The 16,200-nt window shown below is 41.0% G+C and overlaps 1 protein-coding gene across 1 annotated transcript in view; it reads right to left on the bottom strand.

The window, feature by feature from the left end:
• Positions 1-211: 211 nt before the first annotated feature.
• The window catches only part of GPATCH8 (G-patch domain containing 8), a 79,360-nt gene continuing 63,371 nt past the window's right edge, over positions 212-16,200 (bottom strand). Inside the window, 3 exon segments of the mRNA XM_067556270.1 lie at positions 212-5,425; positions 5,427-6,798; positions 7,294-7,424. Of these exon segments, the coding sequence (XP_067412371.1) occupies positions 2,942-5,425; positions 5,427-6,798; positions 7,294-7,424 (3,987 nt within the window). The 3' untranslated portion in view covers positions 212-2,941.

Below are 16,200 nucleotides of genomic sequence, written 5' to 3'. Positions count from 1 at the left end.
TCTTTTGGCAATTTCAGGGTAATGGAGACCAAACACTGCTCTCTGCTTCAGAGCTGGTTTCTCCATGTCAAGATTGTCACAGCCTGATGCAATCTTGCTGCACCTGTCCTGTTGATTGAAGAAATCCGATTTCATGTCACCTTGTCAGGCTTCTTTCATCAGTCCCGAGGTGCTCAGAAAACAAGGGTATCTGGCTGAAACTTGATTTTGACTAAAAATTTTCCAATTAACTAAAAAAATAATGTCCTTGTTGGGTGAGTCAATTCCGAGCGGTCTGAGAGGATCTTCCCTTTAGGAAAGCAATGGCAATGTGCTACGCCCTACTAAGATTAACCATCAGCCGCAAGAGCTTGTCCTGCGTTTTGAGGAAGGACTGAACCATTTTTCCACAAATCATTGGTTTATTAGAAAGTTTCTTTCCCCTCATTGTACAGCATATATATATATCTTATGTGACAAAGTTAAATACAGCCTGTTTTATGCTTGGTGAGTAATGATAGGGTAATTATTTTTTAGCACTATTCTGGAAGTCAAACCACCCCCCGCCCCCCAACTGCAATGTGTAAGGTGCAAGAACTGAATCTAGAAGCTAATGAAGCTCAGCATGGAAACATTAATACTGTATGATAAATATTTACATACATTAAAAAATTGAGTCCCTTTATTTTAACAGGTAATTTTTCCAGTGCTCTTTGTTCACAATGCAAACCTCTCTCTTTTAAATAGTGAGGAATCTCAGGGCTTCAAATCCTTTGAATTGACAACCAGGTGTCCCAGTTCTACAGTTCTCAGGGAAGCGGGGAGGCCAGGGAAGAACAGGAATGCTAGTTGCTTCCTCTCAGAGCACACTTGCCTTGCTTTGGGTCTGACAGAGCACAGCATGAAATCTGGCCGCATTTCCAATCCTGACCACAAGGTAGTTACTGTGAACTGTGCTGGAAAGCAGGGCTCCATGCTCTCACACGTCTGAAAACGGCACTAAAATAAAGAGACCAAACTTTAACTCCTCCAAACCAAGCAGGCGAGGAGCCCCTGTTTTAGGGTTGATGCAATGGGAATAGCTATTCAGCTCAGGGTCATAACTTCCATAGTTAGGAGTCCCTAAAGTAAAGGGGGTGATATGTGAATGAACGAAGAAATCCCTTCAGAAAAAAAAAAAATCACAGGCAGAAGGAGTCTGAATGAATTAGTGATCAACCAAAAACCTCTCTCTAAAAATAAAAAGGCATATTTTTTAAGCTAAAGGTTTTTTTCTCATTGGAATAGTGGACTTGTGCTTGAACAGCAGCTAGGGTGACATCTGCAAGTCAGTGGTTCAAACCCAGGAATGAACATGGCATTTTGTTCTATATGGGACATAACCCAATTTCCTGACACTCCTGAATCTTCTATCAGTGTCAGTTCCTATGAAGCTGGCAGCTTAGCCACACCACAAGCATGCAATATATGCCTATGTTGCTTCCATCTGTACAGCATTTTACAAATCCAGCAATCACCACCTTCCAATGTGATGCACTTCATTAGCTGTTAGCATCAGTGTTTTCAATGCACCTCATTTATTCCAAATCTCACATTTTTCTTCTGCAAAATGCTAAATGAAGATTTTTTTTTTACATTTTATAGTACATAAAAACTTCAAAAATACATGAGCTTGATAAAATATACATGCTTAGTCATTTTGTATCTAGCCGAAACGATAAGTTTAACCTTTACAAGTGTCTTATTTCAACTACAGCTAACATATTTACACAAAAGCCACCAGAACAAGTACCACTAAAAGAACTGGTTGTAAAAAATATTATTGCAGTATACTACAAATATGTAACCTTTGTTATGAGAGCTACAAAAAGCAGCATTTTTACGTTTACAGAGTTCAGTGCAAGTCTTTACATTTAAAAAAATCCTATAAATTAATAAAGAAACATCAATATTACAGAGGAAAGAATACACTTTACATAGTCTGGTTAATTTCTCCAGATTGTTATTGGTTCCAGTCCTCCATATTGCTTCAACTAATGAAGGGATTTTTCCTTTCATTCTCTTTCAAATGCATCTTTTTTACAATACTTCAGGAGACAGGAGTATGACACACCTCTCTCAGGAGTACAGTGGTCAAAGCCTAGACCAAAGTCACAAGCTAGCAATCTGAAAACACCTCTCTGTTTCACAATATACAAAAGGCTTCGTTCAGCATGCGAACCTCACCTGGGCGCAGAATGTTAGCGCAGGATGGAGAAGTGTTCCAAGCTTTGAACATATTTAGCTCTTTTGTTCAGTTAAGTTTTAAAACTAAATCCTATTTCCACCTCACTGCTCACGTACGACAGTGGTGTATCTGACATCAGGTACCGAGGACTCTTCTGCCATGTCTGCAGACTGGTCACTGCCCCAGCAAAACCAAGAGTGGCCATGCCCTTCCAGCGAACTCCCCTCGGCAGGACACACAGCTGTCAGTTATTGAATGTTTTACACATGCTGCATCACTGATTACGACCAGGATTCAATCATGTAGACCATTTTAATTAGATGACCTCATTAAACGGATTTGAGAGAGAGACTGCCATTAGAGCCAGAGTAGAAACATTGTATGTAATTTACAAGAAGGCAGAAAGAAGATGAATAAAAATGTAAGAATACAGGGGAAAAAGCCTTTCACAAAGCATCTTGTCTGTCTGAATTTGAGATGATTCATCTGGGACATGATGGTGCTACATAAATGTTCTCTCCACTGTGGGAACGTGAGAAAATCCCTAATAGTAAAGAAATGCACACAACACTCACAAAACTAGACTGCTGCACCATCTGTATGGCTTTCAAGCCATACCCCACTTCCTTGGCTGTGAAGAGTGAAAGGAAATTCTCAGGTCTCACCTGTCAGCTGGATCCCCTTCACCCCCTTTTCGAAATGCGCAAAGTTCTCTGAGGTTGGTTCACTTTCTTTTCATGTGCCATGACTGGGAGGGTGCTGTAAGTCCTGACCTGAGAAAATGGGGTGCAGCAAAGGGTGAAGATGTAAAGCAGTAGCAGCTGCAGCAGCAGCTGGTCGAGGGGCAAGAAGTGTGGGATAAAGAGCGTGTGGAACGGGGTGAAAGGTAAAGGGACCTGGATGGATAGCAGATGCAGGAATGATATGGATGGGATGACTGGTTAGAAACGTAGCAGGGTGTCCTGGAATAATGGAGTGGGTTAAATGAGACAACGAAATGGGTGTCAAGTGTGGCTGGGGTATATGATGAACCTGAGCAAGCGGCTGGGGGTGAGGGTGTGGGTGAATCCCGATGGCTGCGGCGGCGGCAGCAGCATGGTGCTGCAGGATGGCATGCTGCACAGTGGTGATTGAGGTTGCAGAGGCAGCTGCCGGCTGCTGAATGTGGATAGGTTGCAGAGCAGGTGCTGCTGGCGCCAGCGCTGCTGAAGCAGGAAAGGTCTTGACCTGCTTGGCTAGAAGCTGTTGCTGGATGTGCTGCTGAGCTGCTTGCTGAAGCTTACTGTACTTCTCCATTTCTTCAGGTGTGAAAGTGATTGGCTGGCTCTCAAGCGGTGCCAGGGAGGAATCTTCTGCTCCTTCTGGTTCTCCTTCAGCGCTTGGCTCCCCACACTGAGTCACGTAACCAGGAAAGTGGTCAACATCTGGAACTAATGGCAGCATGCTGGTTTCTACAGGGACAGGCTGATTCCCACTGTCCACTGGTTCTAGAGCATCGCCATCACTGGGATCAGAGAGAGAGTTGTGCGGCACAATTAGATCTCCAGAACTGCAGCACTTGGGAAGCGCCTGTGGCTCGAGAGGAATTGGTGGCATTTCCACACAAGGTTCGTCGTGTTTCTTTTCTTCCAGAGGTTTGTCCTGCAGCACCATCACCACCTCCTCCAGCAGAGCCTGGCCTGCTAGCTGACTCTCTCCGCTGCCCTGCGAAACTTCCTCAGCCTCTGACAGCTCCTGTTCCCCACCTCTCTCTAGTCCAGACTCGTCAGATCTCTTTGTGTTTGGTTTTCGGATTGTAGGGAGCTTTCCAATTAAAGGGAGGACTGGTTTGTTGCCTAACGAGGGAGGAAGCTTAGGGCCAAAGTACCCCTGTGGAGGGTCTTTAAGTTTTATCCCAACCTTGTTTGCCCCTGCGAGCATTTCATCATTAGCATTGGGCTTCTTTTCAACCTTCCTGGACTGGACCTTCTCTAGCAGAAGTTTTGCTGTGACGGAGTTCTTTTCTTCTAGACCACAGTCACCCTCAGAAGCTTTCCCCAAGCCAGAACTGCAGCTATTTTGGGGGAGGAAGCTGGCTGCCTTTGTTTCATCTCCCCTGCTCTCTTTTTTCAAAGACCCTTCGCCTCGGCCTGCTCTGAAATAGTGAGGAGACTGTGAGCGATATATTTTGGATCTGATGAAGTCTCTTCGCCCAGATCTCCTATCTTCCGGGCTCTCGTGGTCTCGAGAGCCCTTTCTTGAGAGAGACCTCTGCGAATGGCTCCTAGTGCTACGGCTGCGTTCTCTGCTGTAGCTCCGGCTCCGTTTCCAGCTGCGTCCAGTTATGCTTCGACTTCTCTTGCTTCGACTGCGACTGCAACTGCTGCTCCGTGTTCTACCCCGGCTTCTTGTTCTTGACCGTCCCCTAGTGTGGGTTCGGCTCCTGCTTCGACTTCTAGACCTGCTTCTACTTAGACTGTAGTCATCTTCGGAGGAGGAGTACTTGTGCCTTTTTGATCTGCGTTTTGAGCTGTTGTAGTCAGAATCATCCTCTGAGTCATGAGACCTCTTTGAATGACACCTTGATCTGTCACTGTAGTCACTATAGCTATCGTCTGAATAACTTCTCCTGTGACTATACCTACTGTGGTCTGAAGAAGCATCAGAACTCGTTGAGTACGACCTTCTAGAAGAATGCCTTCGCCCTGATCTGGAACGGCTTCTGGAGTGATCGCTACCGGAATCATAGTCATCACTGTATTGTGACACTGATTTCTGTCGAAAGTGTTTCCGGTGAGAGCCTTCATCACTGTCATAGTCCCCACTACTCTGTCGGCTCCTGTGGCTGGGCCTGCCAAGAGAAGGAGCAGAACACCGCCTCCTGGAGGCAGAAGACAATTGCTGCAGGTCAGCCTTGTGTTTTTTGCTGCTGTGCTCTTGGGAAGAGTTACTAGTGTCTTCTTTTTTGCTACTGGTCCCCTCTTCTGCAGAAAGAACCTTTCTCTGAGGGTCCTGGGAGCAGTGTTTTCTCTTCTGTAAATGGCTCCCATCGTCAGGCACTTCAGGTTTCAGCACCTGCTCAGATTCAGTAGGAAGAGCGGTTTTGCTTCTTTTGTGTTTGTGTTTTTTCCGTTTCTTGGGTTTCTCCTCCCCCATGTCAGTTTTTCGGCTTTTCTCTTCAGCTTCTTCTTTGTGTTTACGTTTGTGCCTGCTGGACTTTTTGTGCTTCTTTTTTTTTTTTATGTTTGTGGGATTTCCCAGCCTTGTCTTTTTTGTTGGTTAGAGTTTTATTACTGTCATCTGCGTCTTCCAGTTTGCTAGCACCTGCCAAGTTGAACTCCTGCTTGCTCTGGGTACCACAGACAGACATGGGTTTATTGTCTGGTTTTACAGCTGAGCTGTTAGCTGTGCTTCCTCTTTCCTTGCTTTTGCTTACATCACTAAACTCTGTGGACTGTAGATTTTCCTTAGAAAGACCTAATGTGTCCTTAGGTTTTTCTGCCCCTTTAGCTTTAGCATCTTTGTTACGTGACAGCTTAAAATCAAAATACAGGGGATTACAACTGTACGAAACAGACGGCTCTGCCCTAGTGAATATCAGCAGTTCTGAAGGCCACTGCAAAGTGGTGCTTTCATCTTTACTCAAAACTGGGAAAAAGGGTCCCACTGGATGCTTTGGTCCCTTGATGACTTCTTTACCACTTGGGACAGGCTGAATGGCTTCTTCAGCAGTGTCTTCTTCTGGGGGGTTGCTTTCTGTAGCCTGCTTGCTTTCCTGTACACTTGCATTTTCTGAAATTTCTTTTTTTTCTAATTTGCTTCTCTGATCCGTAAGTTCAGTTGTATTTGGCTCCTTCGGCAGCACAGTGCATTCAGCAACTTTTTCGATGTGCCTGCCAGCTTTGGGTTTTGGAGAATTACTCTTTTTACTTTCACGTACAATTTTTTTGCTCGCATTTTCTGCTTCCATTTGCTCTGTGGACTTCATGAAAAGCAGGAACTGAAAGTTAGGTTTTACTTTACAATGAGCCGGGGGAATATAATGATAATATTCTGGCTCTACCGGCATTGGCCCATCTTCTCTTCTCATCTTTTTTAACTTAGATAGTGTAGTGGCAAGAGAGCCGTTGTCTTTTTCGTGCTGGTCATCGTCTTCAACTCTGTTTTCAGGACTGTGTGTGTTCTCGGCCTCACCAGCCTTCTGCAAAGTTCCTTGATCGGAGGAGGCTCTATCATCAGTTTTTGTTCCATCTGTAGGACTTGATTCCTCCACATGGTCCTTGAAAACAGATGCTATTGACTCGAGCTTTACTGGAGCCTTCTTGGCAAATGAGAATGACACTCCTATCTTCTGCAGTGGAGTTCCCAAATTATTCTTAATGCCAAAACTGATTGCCTGTGTTGCCTGGACTGGCATTTGACCTGACGCAACAGTGCTGCTGACTTGTCCAGTATTAAGAATGATCCCTCTGTCCAGGGGTATTTCTGTGGCCTGGCTAGAAGTTGTTTGGATGGAAGAACTGCTGTTAGCTGCCAAATCATTATCATCATCACCACCTTCTTCATCTACAGCCACAGTGGTAGGTTTGAACATGGGCCCACTTCCAGGAGCACTACAGAATTGTTTAAAATAGAGGGGGAAGGCTGATTAGAGAGATTCACACAAGATTAATAGGTGGCTTCATGCCTCAATGTCAATAATCTCGCTCCTACCCAGGCTTAATTTTTAATGCCCCCTATGCCTGTTATTAGCATAATTAAGTATATGGTAAATATATTAAAACAATGGCTTTACTCCCTTTACAAGGTAATTTTTACCCAATACTGCCTAATGTCTTGCATTATATGTAGTACTATAAAGAGTTGTGGGATACAACTGGTATGAAAGACAAATACAACTGTTTTGCATAGTGATTAATTTACTCATCTGAAGGTTAATGGAAAAAGGCAATCTGAGGTGCAAATTCGCAAATACATCACTTAGCACTTGGGTTCAGCTACACAGCAGCAAGAATGATGTCACAAGCAGTAGTTTCTGTAACCTTTTTGTCTCAGACGAAACCCATTCGTGCGCTGTCTAGCCATGGCCAGAGAGCTCTACCACTCACCATTCCAGCTGCTTTCTCTGCTCAGCCAGTTCGTGTAGACGCCGGAGAGCTCTCTCTTGCTTCTTCTCATCTTTACGTGATCTTGAAGAGACATTGCGAGCAAATTCCCTTTGCTTGAGATCTTTCAATCTCTGCGGTAAAAGACAATACGAGAGATTCAGATGAAAATGGTAACCGAATCAGTGCCTTAAAGTGTTTCTCTGGTGTAGCACTGGAAAGTGTTTTATCATCCCACCCCACCACCAATCAGTAAAAATGTATTGAGCTAGGATGGAGTGACACTATCCCAGCTTAACAAGCCAAATGGAACACATTGCCATCCTCCCAGAAGCTAAATGGAAAGACAACTGTTGATCACTTTTGGCTACTACTTCACATCTCATATCTGCATTTCCAATCAGTGTTTATACATTTTCTTTAGCATGTACAATAAAGCTGATTTCAAAGCAACAAGCAAATTCTGGAAGGAAAAGAATGACTTTACTCTGCCGTTCTTGCAGGGTGCAAATATATTTGACAGTGCATTACAGAAGTCTTGATAGTATGCGCCAAAGAACGAAAAGGGATTAGCTAGTGTAGAACAGTTATTCAGGTACATATCTCGAAAAGCAATGTACAAATTACAGTGGTGTATGTGTGCGCACCAGAACTGTACTCATTATGAAAGTGATTGTTTAATCATACAAAATGGAATACACCTTTCTAGCATGAGCAGTAACTCACTTTCCTGTATATAGTGTTTGGACAGTGTGCAAAAACTTCCAATATTAGCAAGAATGAAGCATAGCCTTGCCAGTTGCTTAGTAAGTCCACTGAAAAAAGAATCAGAAGTGGCACTGGCTACCCGAGAGGCACGGACTCGAAGCTTGGGGTGGAATGGGGAAATAGAGCTAAGTCCAAGTAGTTTAACATTTTCGACATAGCATGCGACTTTCAAAGCCCCTAAGGGAGCTTGATTCCCAAAGCCCATTAGTTTTAGCAGGAATTGGGTATCCAAATCTCTTGGGCAGCTTTGAAAGATCTCAGTCAAACCTTAGGGGAAAAAATTTCCACTGATTAGCATGTAAAAATACATAAATTAGTTTAGGAGTCTTGTCCTGATCAACAGAGGAAAAACAACATGTTGTGGCCAAGATTTTCAAAAGGGACTAGTGATTTTGGCTACCTGTTTTTTGGTGCCCAGTTTGAGATTTTAAAAAGACCTGATTTTCAGAAGGTGCTGTGCATTTGCCCTCTGAAAAACAGACCCCTGGAAACTGTGTCACGTTGAGCGCCTAAAAATTGGGGCCCTCAAGAATCAGTAGTCACTTTTGAAAATTCTTGGCCTACAAGTTAACAACAATTGTTTAATTCAAAATATAACCTTTACAAAAGGCAATTTCTTGATTAGAACAGAACTGCATATAAATATTCTTCACATGCTAGGATCTGAAAATCCATCAAACGGATCAAGTTTGAGGAATTGATCTGACCCAATGTAAAGTGAACATTGCTTTGTGAAAAAGATGAAGATTTGACAAGACAGGGGCATTCTCTTACCTAATATTTACTAAATGTGATTGAGCATTACCAAAATCAGAAGGGAGGACACGCGCACACACACACAAAATAAAAAAAAAGAAAGAAAGAGAAATACAGCTACAGACACTAGTAGAAAGAAACTCACTCTTGTGATCTGGACTCCAAAATTAGAAGGATTTGCTTTCAACACATCAGCTGAAAATGTCACATCACAAAGAAAAAAGAAAGTAAAAATATAACAAGAGTGGAAAAGAGGAAAAAATAAAAGCAAGCATTACTACACAAGCTCTCAGTGCATCTGCACACTATTATATTGAATAAGGAGCTGATCCATCAAAGCGAAAAGGTTGTTTCAGGGATAAGAGGGAGGGAAGGCACGTACATACACACAGACATAGCAATGATCCCACCTGGAATGATGACTACTTTTGCCAGGATGAAAAGGGCTTAGGGTTTTTTCAGGAGGTATGTTAATAATTTAATGGTAAATTTCTTTCTAAAGGAAGAACAGGCTAAGCAATGGTATCAGCTTTTTCATGCCTATTTAAACTATTTATCTAAATTCTCCAGGAAGTTAAAAGTCACCAACAGCTGGCAAAACAATTTAACTGGGGTTTGATGCCAAGTTTTGGGATTTTTCATCCATTTGGAGAAAAAATGATCCAACTATTTACAATAAAACAAATTACAACTTTTCACTTTGTATGAGTAAATGGAGGGTGCAAACCAGAAACCCACTGCCATTCTCCAGATGTGGCTTTAACCCACCTTTGGAATGTAAAGAAGGCTCACTAGAGTCACAGTTCAAATCTGATGCAGTTGCTTACAGCATAATCCTGTTTTCATTACATCATACTATTTAAGCAGAACAACTACTGCTTCCTTCAACGTTGCTCCTTTCCACCACACCACCACTTTTGATTTTGAAGTGAAAAATACTCAACTTGGATGAAGAGTGTGAATATTTGCATCTGTGATTTAGGTCTTGAATCTGTGCCCACAGAAGTCAATGGCAAAACTCCCACTGATTTCAACGGGGCATGATCAGAACAGGAAGTGCAATATCACTATATTATACTAATATATTGCAGACTATGTAAAGAAAGGCAATTACAGCTAGATGACCTGATCCTTTAGCTGTGATTTGGGTAGACGACTGTAATTAACAACTCTGTTTTCAAGAGTCAAACCTACAGTGTCCTAAAAACTGTACTCCCCCAACCTTCAGAATAAGGGCTTGTTCACACTTACCCGGAAATTCAGCGGCAGTCGACGGGAGTTACGCAAACCACGCAGAGTAGTTTGCGTAACTCCCGTCGACTGCTTTTGCGCGCTGTTCACATTGCTCAGGGCTACGCTAGTTGAGGGGGTGGACTTATTCGGGTCTCACTGACTGCTCAATCAATCATGAAAGATCGATCTGGCGGCGGCAAATAAAAACTTCTGTGTATTGTCAACTATTCTCAACCAGCGAGAAATTCTAAGCAAATATTAGTGCACTGGGACATTCGTTTACAGTATGTTCTTGATACTGTAACCTGTGAATACTGGACTACAGAACATGTGCATACTTCCTTTAATACCAACAAACTATGGCCATGTTAATCTTAATGTAATTCAGCAACTCTACAAATTTACTTTATTAGCTGGATGTGAGGATGATCTAACACATAGCTTTAGCATTTTAAACTCTCCCACAATAGCACTGTACCACCCCTCTCCAGGACTGTACCGAATGAGATGTAAAATGAGGAACATTATGTAGTTAGTTTCTCTGGCTGACCTAATATGTATTAGTAAATTATGAAAGATGCTTTTTCAAGCAAAAACAAAGTTTGGAAGTAGTCAAATGCCAAGAAACCTAGGTAAATTGCTAACAAGTTTACTTGCATACAAGTAACTAAGGAAAAAACAAAAGACCAATTTGTAAACCTCTAAAAACAAATTACTATAGAAACAAGATCCAAAAGTCCTGGTTCACAGGCAGTTTGGTAAGTGCAGAGCAACTTGTGGAGTGGTCTTATACAAAGTCCTGACATGGAAAGAACAATTAGCCCTTCCTTTCCAAGTCCAGAACTGAACTAGGTAGCACTTATGAACGCAACAATGGATGATCAGTCAATGGAATTACAATACTAATAAAGCCACCCACCCAAACAAATAATTGGGTTAGGGAAAAACAAAAATGTCTAGGCCTAATTCTAAGGGAATCCATTATTATGGGATGCCAATTTAAATTTTTCAACATGCAAGGGCTCAACTTTCAGAGAAAGCTATTCAATAAACAATCTGCCTTATACTAAAGCAAACATTTTCCCCCTCTAAAATCCCTAAACAAATGTTCATCTTAATTCGAATGTCCCTAAACTGCAATGTGTGTATGCTCATCAACAAGAACATCACTCCTTTCTTTAATACTGATTAATGACAGAGACTTTTCTGTTGTGAGCTTTACTAAACCAAATTACAATTCCATGCTGTAAGAGGATTTAGAGATCAGGAAATAATTTTTTCCTGAAAAAAGGCACCATTTGAGGAACTGGCTTTCCAAAGAACCAGAAATGCTTTCCAAGGAGCAATACACTTAGTGACCTACTTCAGAATGAAAGTTCAGAGTATTAAACTAAGAGTATTATTCATCACTTTATTAATTAAACTGCAGTAATGGTTATACTGAGAGACCACTTTCACAAAATCGCACAAACTGGCCAGTCAAAAAACACACAAGTCCCCAGGCCTTGAAATGAATTCTACCGGAATTTATTTACTTCAGCTGAATAAGGCACTCAGACTGGACTGAGGAGAACATCACAATACATTTTGAAATGCTTCTTCATCCCATGGGTTTGGTGCTGTTTTCATCCACAGTCACTAGGCTCATCTTGGATGAAGACTGTGAATATTTGCATCTGTGATTTAGGTCTTGCATCTGTGCCCACAGAAGGCAATGGCAAAACTCCCACTGATTTCAATGTGGCATGATCAGAACAGATTTATTAGAGCTCGATAGCTACCATAGTAACCTGATGTAGAGAGAGAAGCATGGTAAAGGAGTGTGTCTTAGGACGCCATGAGATCCCGGCACTTAAAGCAACTAACATTTCTACAAAATATGCCCAGAGACTTCTCAAACTAGCTCAAACAGGCTGCATTCCTGGATGATTTTAAATTTATGCTACATACAAGATTCTGGATATATGCCCATCACAGACATATAAAGAAGAGTGAGTCAAGGCAAACAGCTGCTCAGCAGAGTATATAAGAAGGAATAGTAAAATCAGAATTCTTACTCATTAAGTTACTAAAACATTCCAGGCTGAAGTTTACTTTACACCATTTAATCTGATATTTATCTTATTACGGCACAAAGACACTTGGACCAAAACAATTTGTTTAGTCTGCTGAGGATTTATTTTCAGATTAGAACACTTAGGACAGAAGAAACTGGAGATCAAGAAAATGCTTCCATGTAACTGAGGTCCCTGAAGATGCTGATGAGAAAATGTCTGCAAAAGCAGTTCCCTGACACTGAACTCAAATAATAAAAAAAACGGGGAACTGAAGTTTAAAGTGCACTGTTTCTTAGCTTCAAGCCCAATGCTAAATGAATTCTCTGACCAATTTTTGTTGACCAGCCTACACAATTTCATTGATTAAAACCCCATTTAACTGGTGTTAAATACTAAGGAAAATGATAAATGTTAGTAGAGCAGAAAGACCACTGCACCACGCAGCAGAAAGAAACGTGCTCCATGTGCAGTGTCCTAAAAGGACAGGATCATAGAATCATAGATGATGAAGGCTGGAAGGGACCCCAAGTGGTCATCTAGTCCCACCCCCTGCTCAAAGCTCAGGATAGTTGAGTATTCCATGGCAAGTCTTGTCTTCAAAAGGGAGGGCCCCAAAATGTTCATGTGAGGACTGCACTGAAATTTGCAGATTTACTTAAAACAGAAGGCAACTCATGCAACAGTATGATCTGATTAGAGCACCTACTCCTCCCAGGCTGCCTTCATCGCTCTGCCAACCGCTATTAAATAAAATCAGTGTACTTTTCAGTATATGCCAGCAGATACTGGTTTTCTGAATCTTTCACCCGGGTTCTCTTGTTTGTTCTGTATTATAGAAGCTTCCGGGAGAGAACTACATTCTCTGTCAGTCATTGTGCATCTGTTTAGAGGTTCTGTGTATCATTTCAGAAAAATGATTATAACATTGTACTTGTTATTTCACACTCATCTAACAAGACAGGTATTTTTGCATCAACTCGTGTGTTAGACTAGACTTCAGTGGTGGCACAGACAAGGTGTCACGGAAGTGGATTTTTGTTTCAACTCAATCTCTCCCTTCACATCTCATTTTCAATTTATGAAAATTACTCCTAAGGCTAAGGGAATACACACACTGTGACACTGAAAGCTACTGTCCCTCAAGAAGCAGATATTCTTAGTATTCACAAAGCAACAAATTCCACATGTTGCATAGACTATGTCATAGTTCTGTTGTATGCCCAGACCAGTGGGGGATCCAATTCTGCTAAAAAAATTCCCATTTTATATATGGAATAAAATGCAGAGACACAGAGGGAAGAGCATCAGTGCATTGACAGAACTAACAAAATAGCCTTCCAAAATGTGTTTATTCATAACCCTTCTTTCACACACCCTCTTCCCCCACAGTTGGTTCCAAGATACTTGTTTCGTTTTGAGAGCAATCAATTACTGTTTGCCAGAGTTTCTACTTTATAACATACAATATTGAGTATCTTCAGGATATTCTCTTCACTGTGTGAAGTCCTCTGCACTTGAGTTCTATTTGAAAGCAGATACATGCGAAAGAGCATGAGTAAACTTTTCTCCTCTCTCTCCACAACTGAGATGCATGCATGATTTTGCTTCAGATTATTCAAGCCATCATGAAATTGAATGGTAATGCAAGCACAAGAAAATTACATACACAAACTCATTTCCAGCATCTGAAACAAATAAGAGATTGACTCATGGACAAAATCTTCTACAGAATTTCACTTTTGTTAAGTTTTTTCCTTTTGCAATCAGAGCTCCTCATGGAAATGTATTCCCTATGACTTCTTGTAAATCAATTGAAATTAAGAGGTGAATCCAAACAAGGCATAAGTAAATATTTATACAGCACTTTACATCTCCAAAATGTCACGAGACTATTTAATAGAAAAAGGTAAACAAGGGAGACATCTAGGAATATATTCTGATGAAACTTAGAACTCCTATAGTTGGCTCAGCCCAAATCCTCAAGCGAATTCACCTACAATGTTTTCTACATGTTGAACAATTTTACCCAGGAGGGCAACAAAACCAGTAAAATGCTTTCCCTCTTACTCGGCATACTGGCGATGGAAAACTGACTAGTAGATATTAGAGTTCAGGAAATATGTTACAAGTATCATGAAGCATGATAAATGCTATGTTACAGAAGTTAAAAGTTCCTGGAGTCAAATGAGAGGATGATTTAAAAAAAAGTGCAGAAATGATGTAAGATTTAAGAGGGTTCCAGGGTCAGGCATTTTGAAAAGCTGTAGTGTATGATCATACACAATTCAGAAGATGGAGGATCCTTGTCTGATCTGATGGTCATCAATCTTCCATGACTTATTAAAATAGGGATAGGGCCCTACGAAAGCAGAACATAGTCCATTTTTGCTTCTTAATGTAAATAAAAAATATTTCACCTCAGAGGCTAGACAGCTACATGCACCATGCCAAGCCACAGAAAACTGGTTTAATTCAAAGGTGACTGATGTAACCGCAGAAAAAGAAATCTGCCACCTCCATAAAACACAAGGGTTTTGGTGAGCTCCCTAGAATGCCTAATGGCATTGAGTTAAAATGAATTCTATGATGGGTTCTTCTTCTATATTAACCTAAGTCAGCCGCTAACCACTACAAAAGTTTTTCTTTCATCTACCCTCTCTTTTTTAATCTGAACTTGTAATAAAAGGCTGTCGTCAGGATGTCTACAGCTTCAGAGCTGGGGCAGTTCGCAAGTTACCATTTACTTCTGGTTGCCAAACCTAACAGCTCTCCCCTCATTTAAAAATCTCCATTAAAAATGACAGTAGCTTTCTGTGGTACAAAGCAAAATTGACATATCTATGGTAATAACCCTTTTTAACTGCACTTTGAATGTACACAAAGAGGCTTAATTTATTGTCATTTTCTCCCTTCTGTATGCATATAGGTTGCCATAAGAAGTCTTCTCAAACTTTTCCTCAGAGGAATTTATTACTCTAAGGATGGGGTTATACTCTTTAAAATATCCATTACATCTTTTCTTATTTTCAAATGTTAACCTTATTTTTAAGGACAAAGTGTCAAAGCCTTTAAGTGTTACTTCCCAGATATTCTGGTTAAAAATGTAGGGAATTAAACTGGTCAATGGGCTTTGGCAGTAACAGGAACATGTATTTCAAAATTTAATGCACGATTCAAAATCTGAAAAACTGCCGTTTCCAGATAGAGAATTCCTGGTGTTCTGAAGTTGGTTGTGCTGTTAGAGAAGTCAAATATATCCCCCCATTAACAAATCAACATAACCAGGACTTCCCCTTTAGAGTTTTAATGTTGACAACTTGGTGGTAGGTCCACAATTTACTGGGTAGGGATCAATACACTTACCTATTGTCCCTGATTCGCAATAATCCTGAGTTCCTTCCTGGAATACAAGACAGTGTCTTTATATCTTGGGAATAGCAGGGGATTTAGGGATGGAAGATCTATTTAATAGGAATAAACTAATGTCCACTGAGCAGTTTAAGAAATAACCAAACTGCCATCTTAAAGCAAAGACTACTCCCAAAGGAATTACATTATGGAAAATGTAAACTAAAGTTACTCTCAAGAATTTCTCCCTCTCATACATCCGTTCACTGCTGCCAGATATTGTCAGGCATACCAAACTCCAGTGACAATAGTAGCTTGGCATGTTTATCACTAATGATGCTGTGGGGTCTTGTTTTCCCAGCAATAAAGCTAATGGAAAATACAAGTTCTCAGCCTATGTTTTATACTCAAGTTTTAGTTGAGAAGAAAAATGATCCAAAGCAAGTCTGGATTAGGAATTCAAGTCTGCAAGTGCTTTATTTAATCTCTGTCCTCTACATATTCTGGAAATAGGCAGAAGGTGATTCACCTGAACTGTATCAGAATCTAATTCCCCTTGAGTCTTCTCTTTTCCTATTGGAATCTCTCCGCTTTATGGAATCAGACAATAATAAGTCAATCACCATTCTTAATAATCACATGCACAAGTCAATGTTCAAGAAGAATATTTGCTTTGATCTTCTTTACATCACTTTGCTTCCTTGACTGATCAAAGACGATTCTAGGAAATCTGAACTGGCAATATACC

The sequence above is a fragment of the Emydura macquarii genome, unplaced genomic scaffold (assembly GCF_026122565.2).
Source record: "Emydura macquarii macquarii isolate MOO-44397 ecotype Brisbane River unplaced genomic scaffold, CSIRO-AGI_Emac_v2 contig_1692, whole genome shotgun sequence".
NCBI lineage: Eukaryota > Metazoa > Chordata > Testudines > Chelidae > Emydura > Emydura macquarii.
The sequence above is the reverse complement of the archived record's forward strand: the minus strand, read 5'-3'. Positions and strand labels throughout refer to the sequence as shown.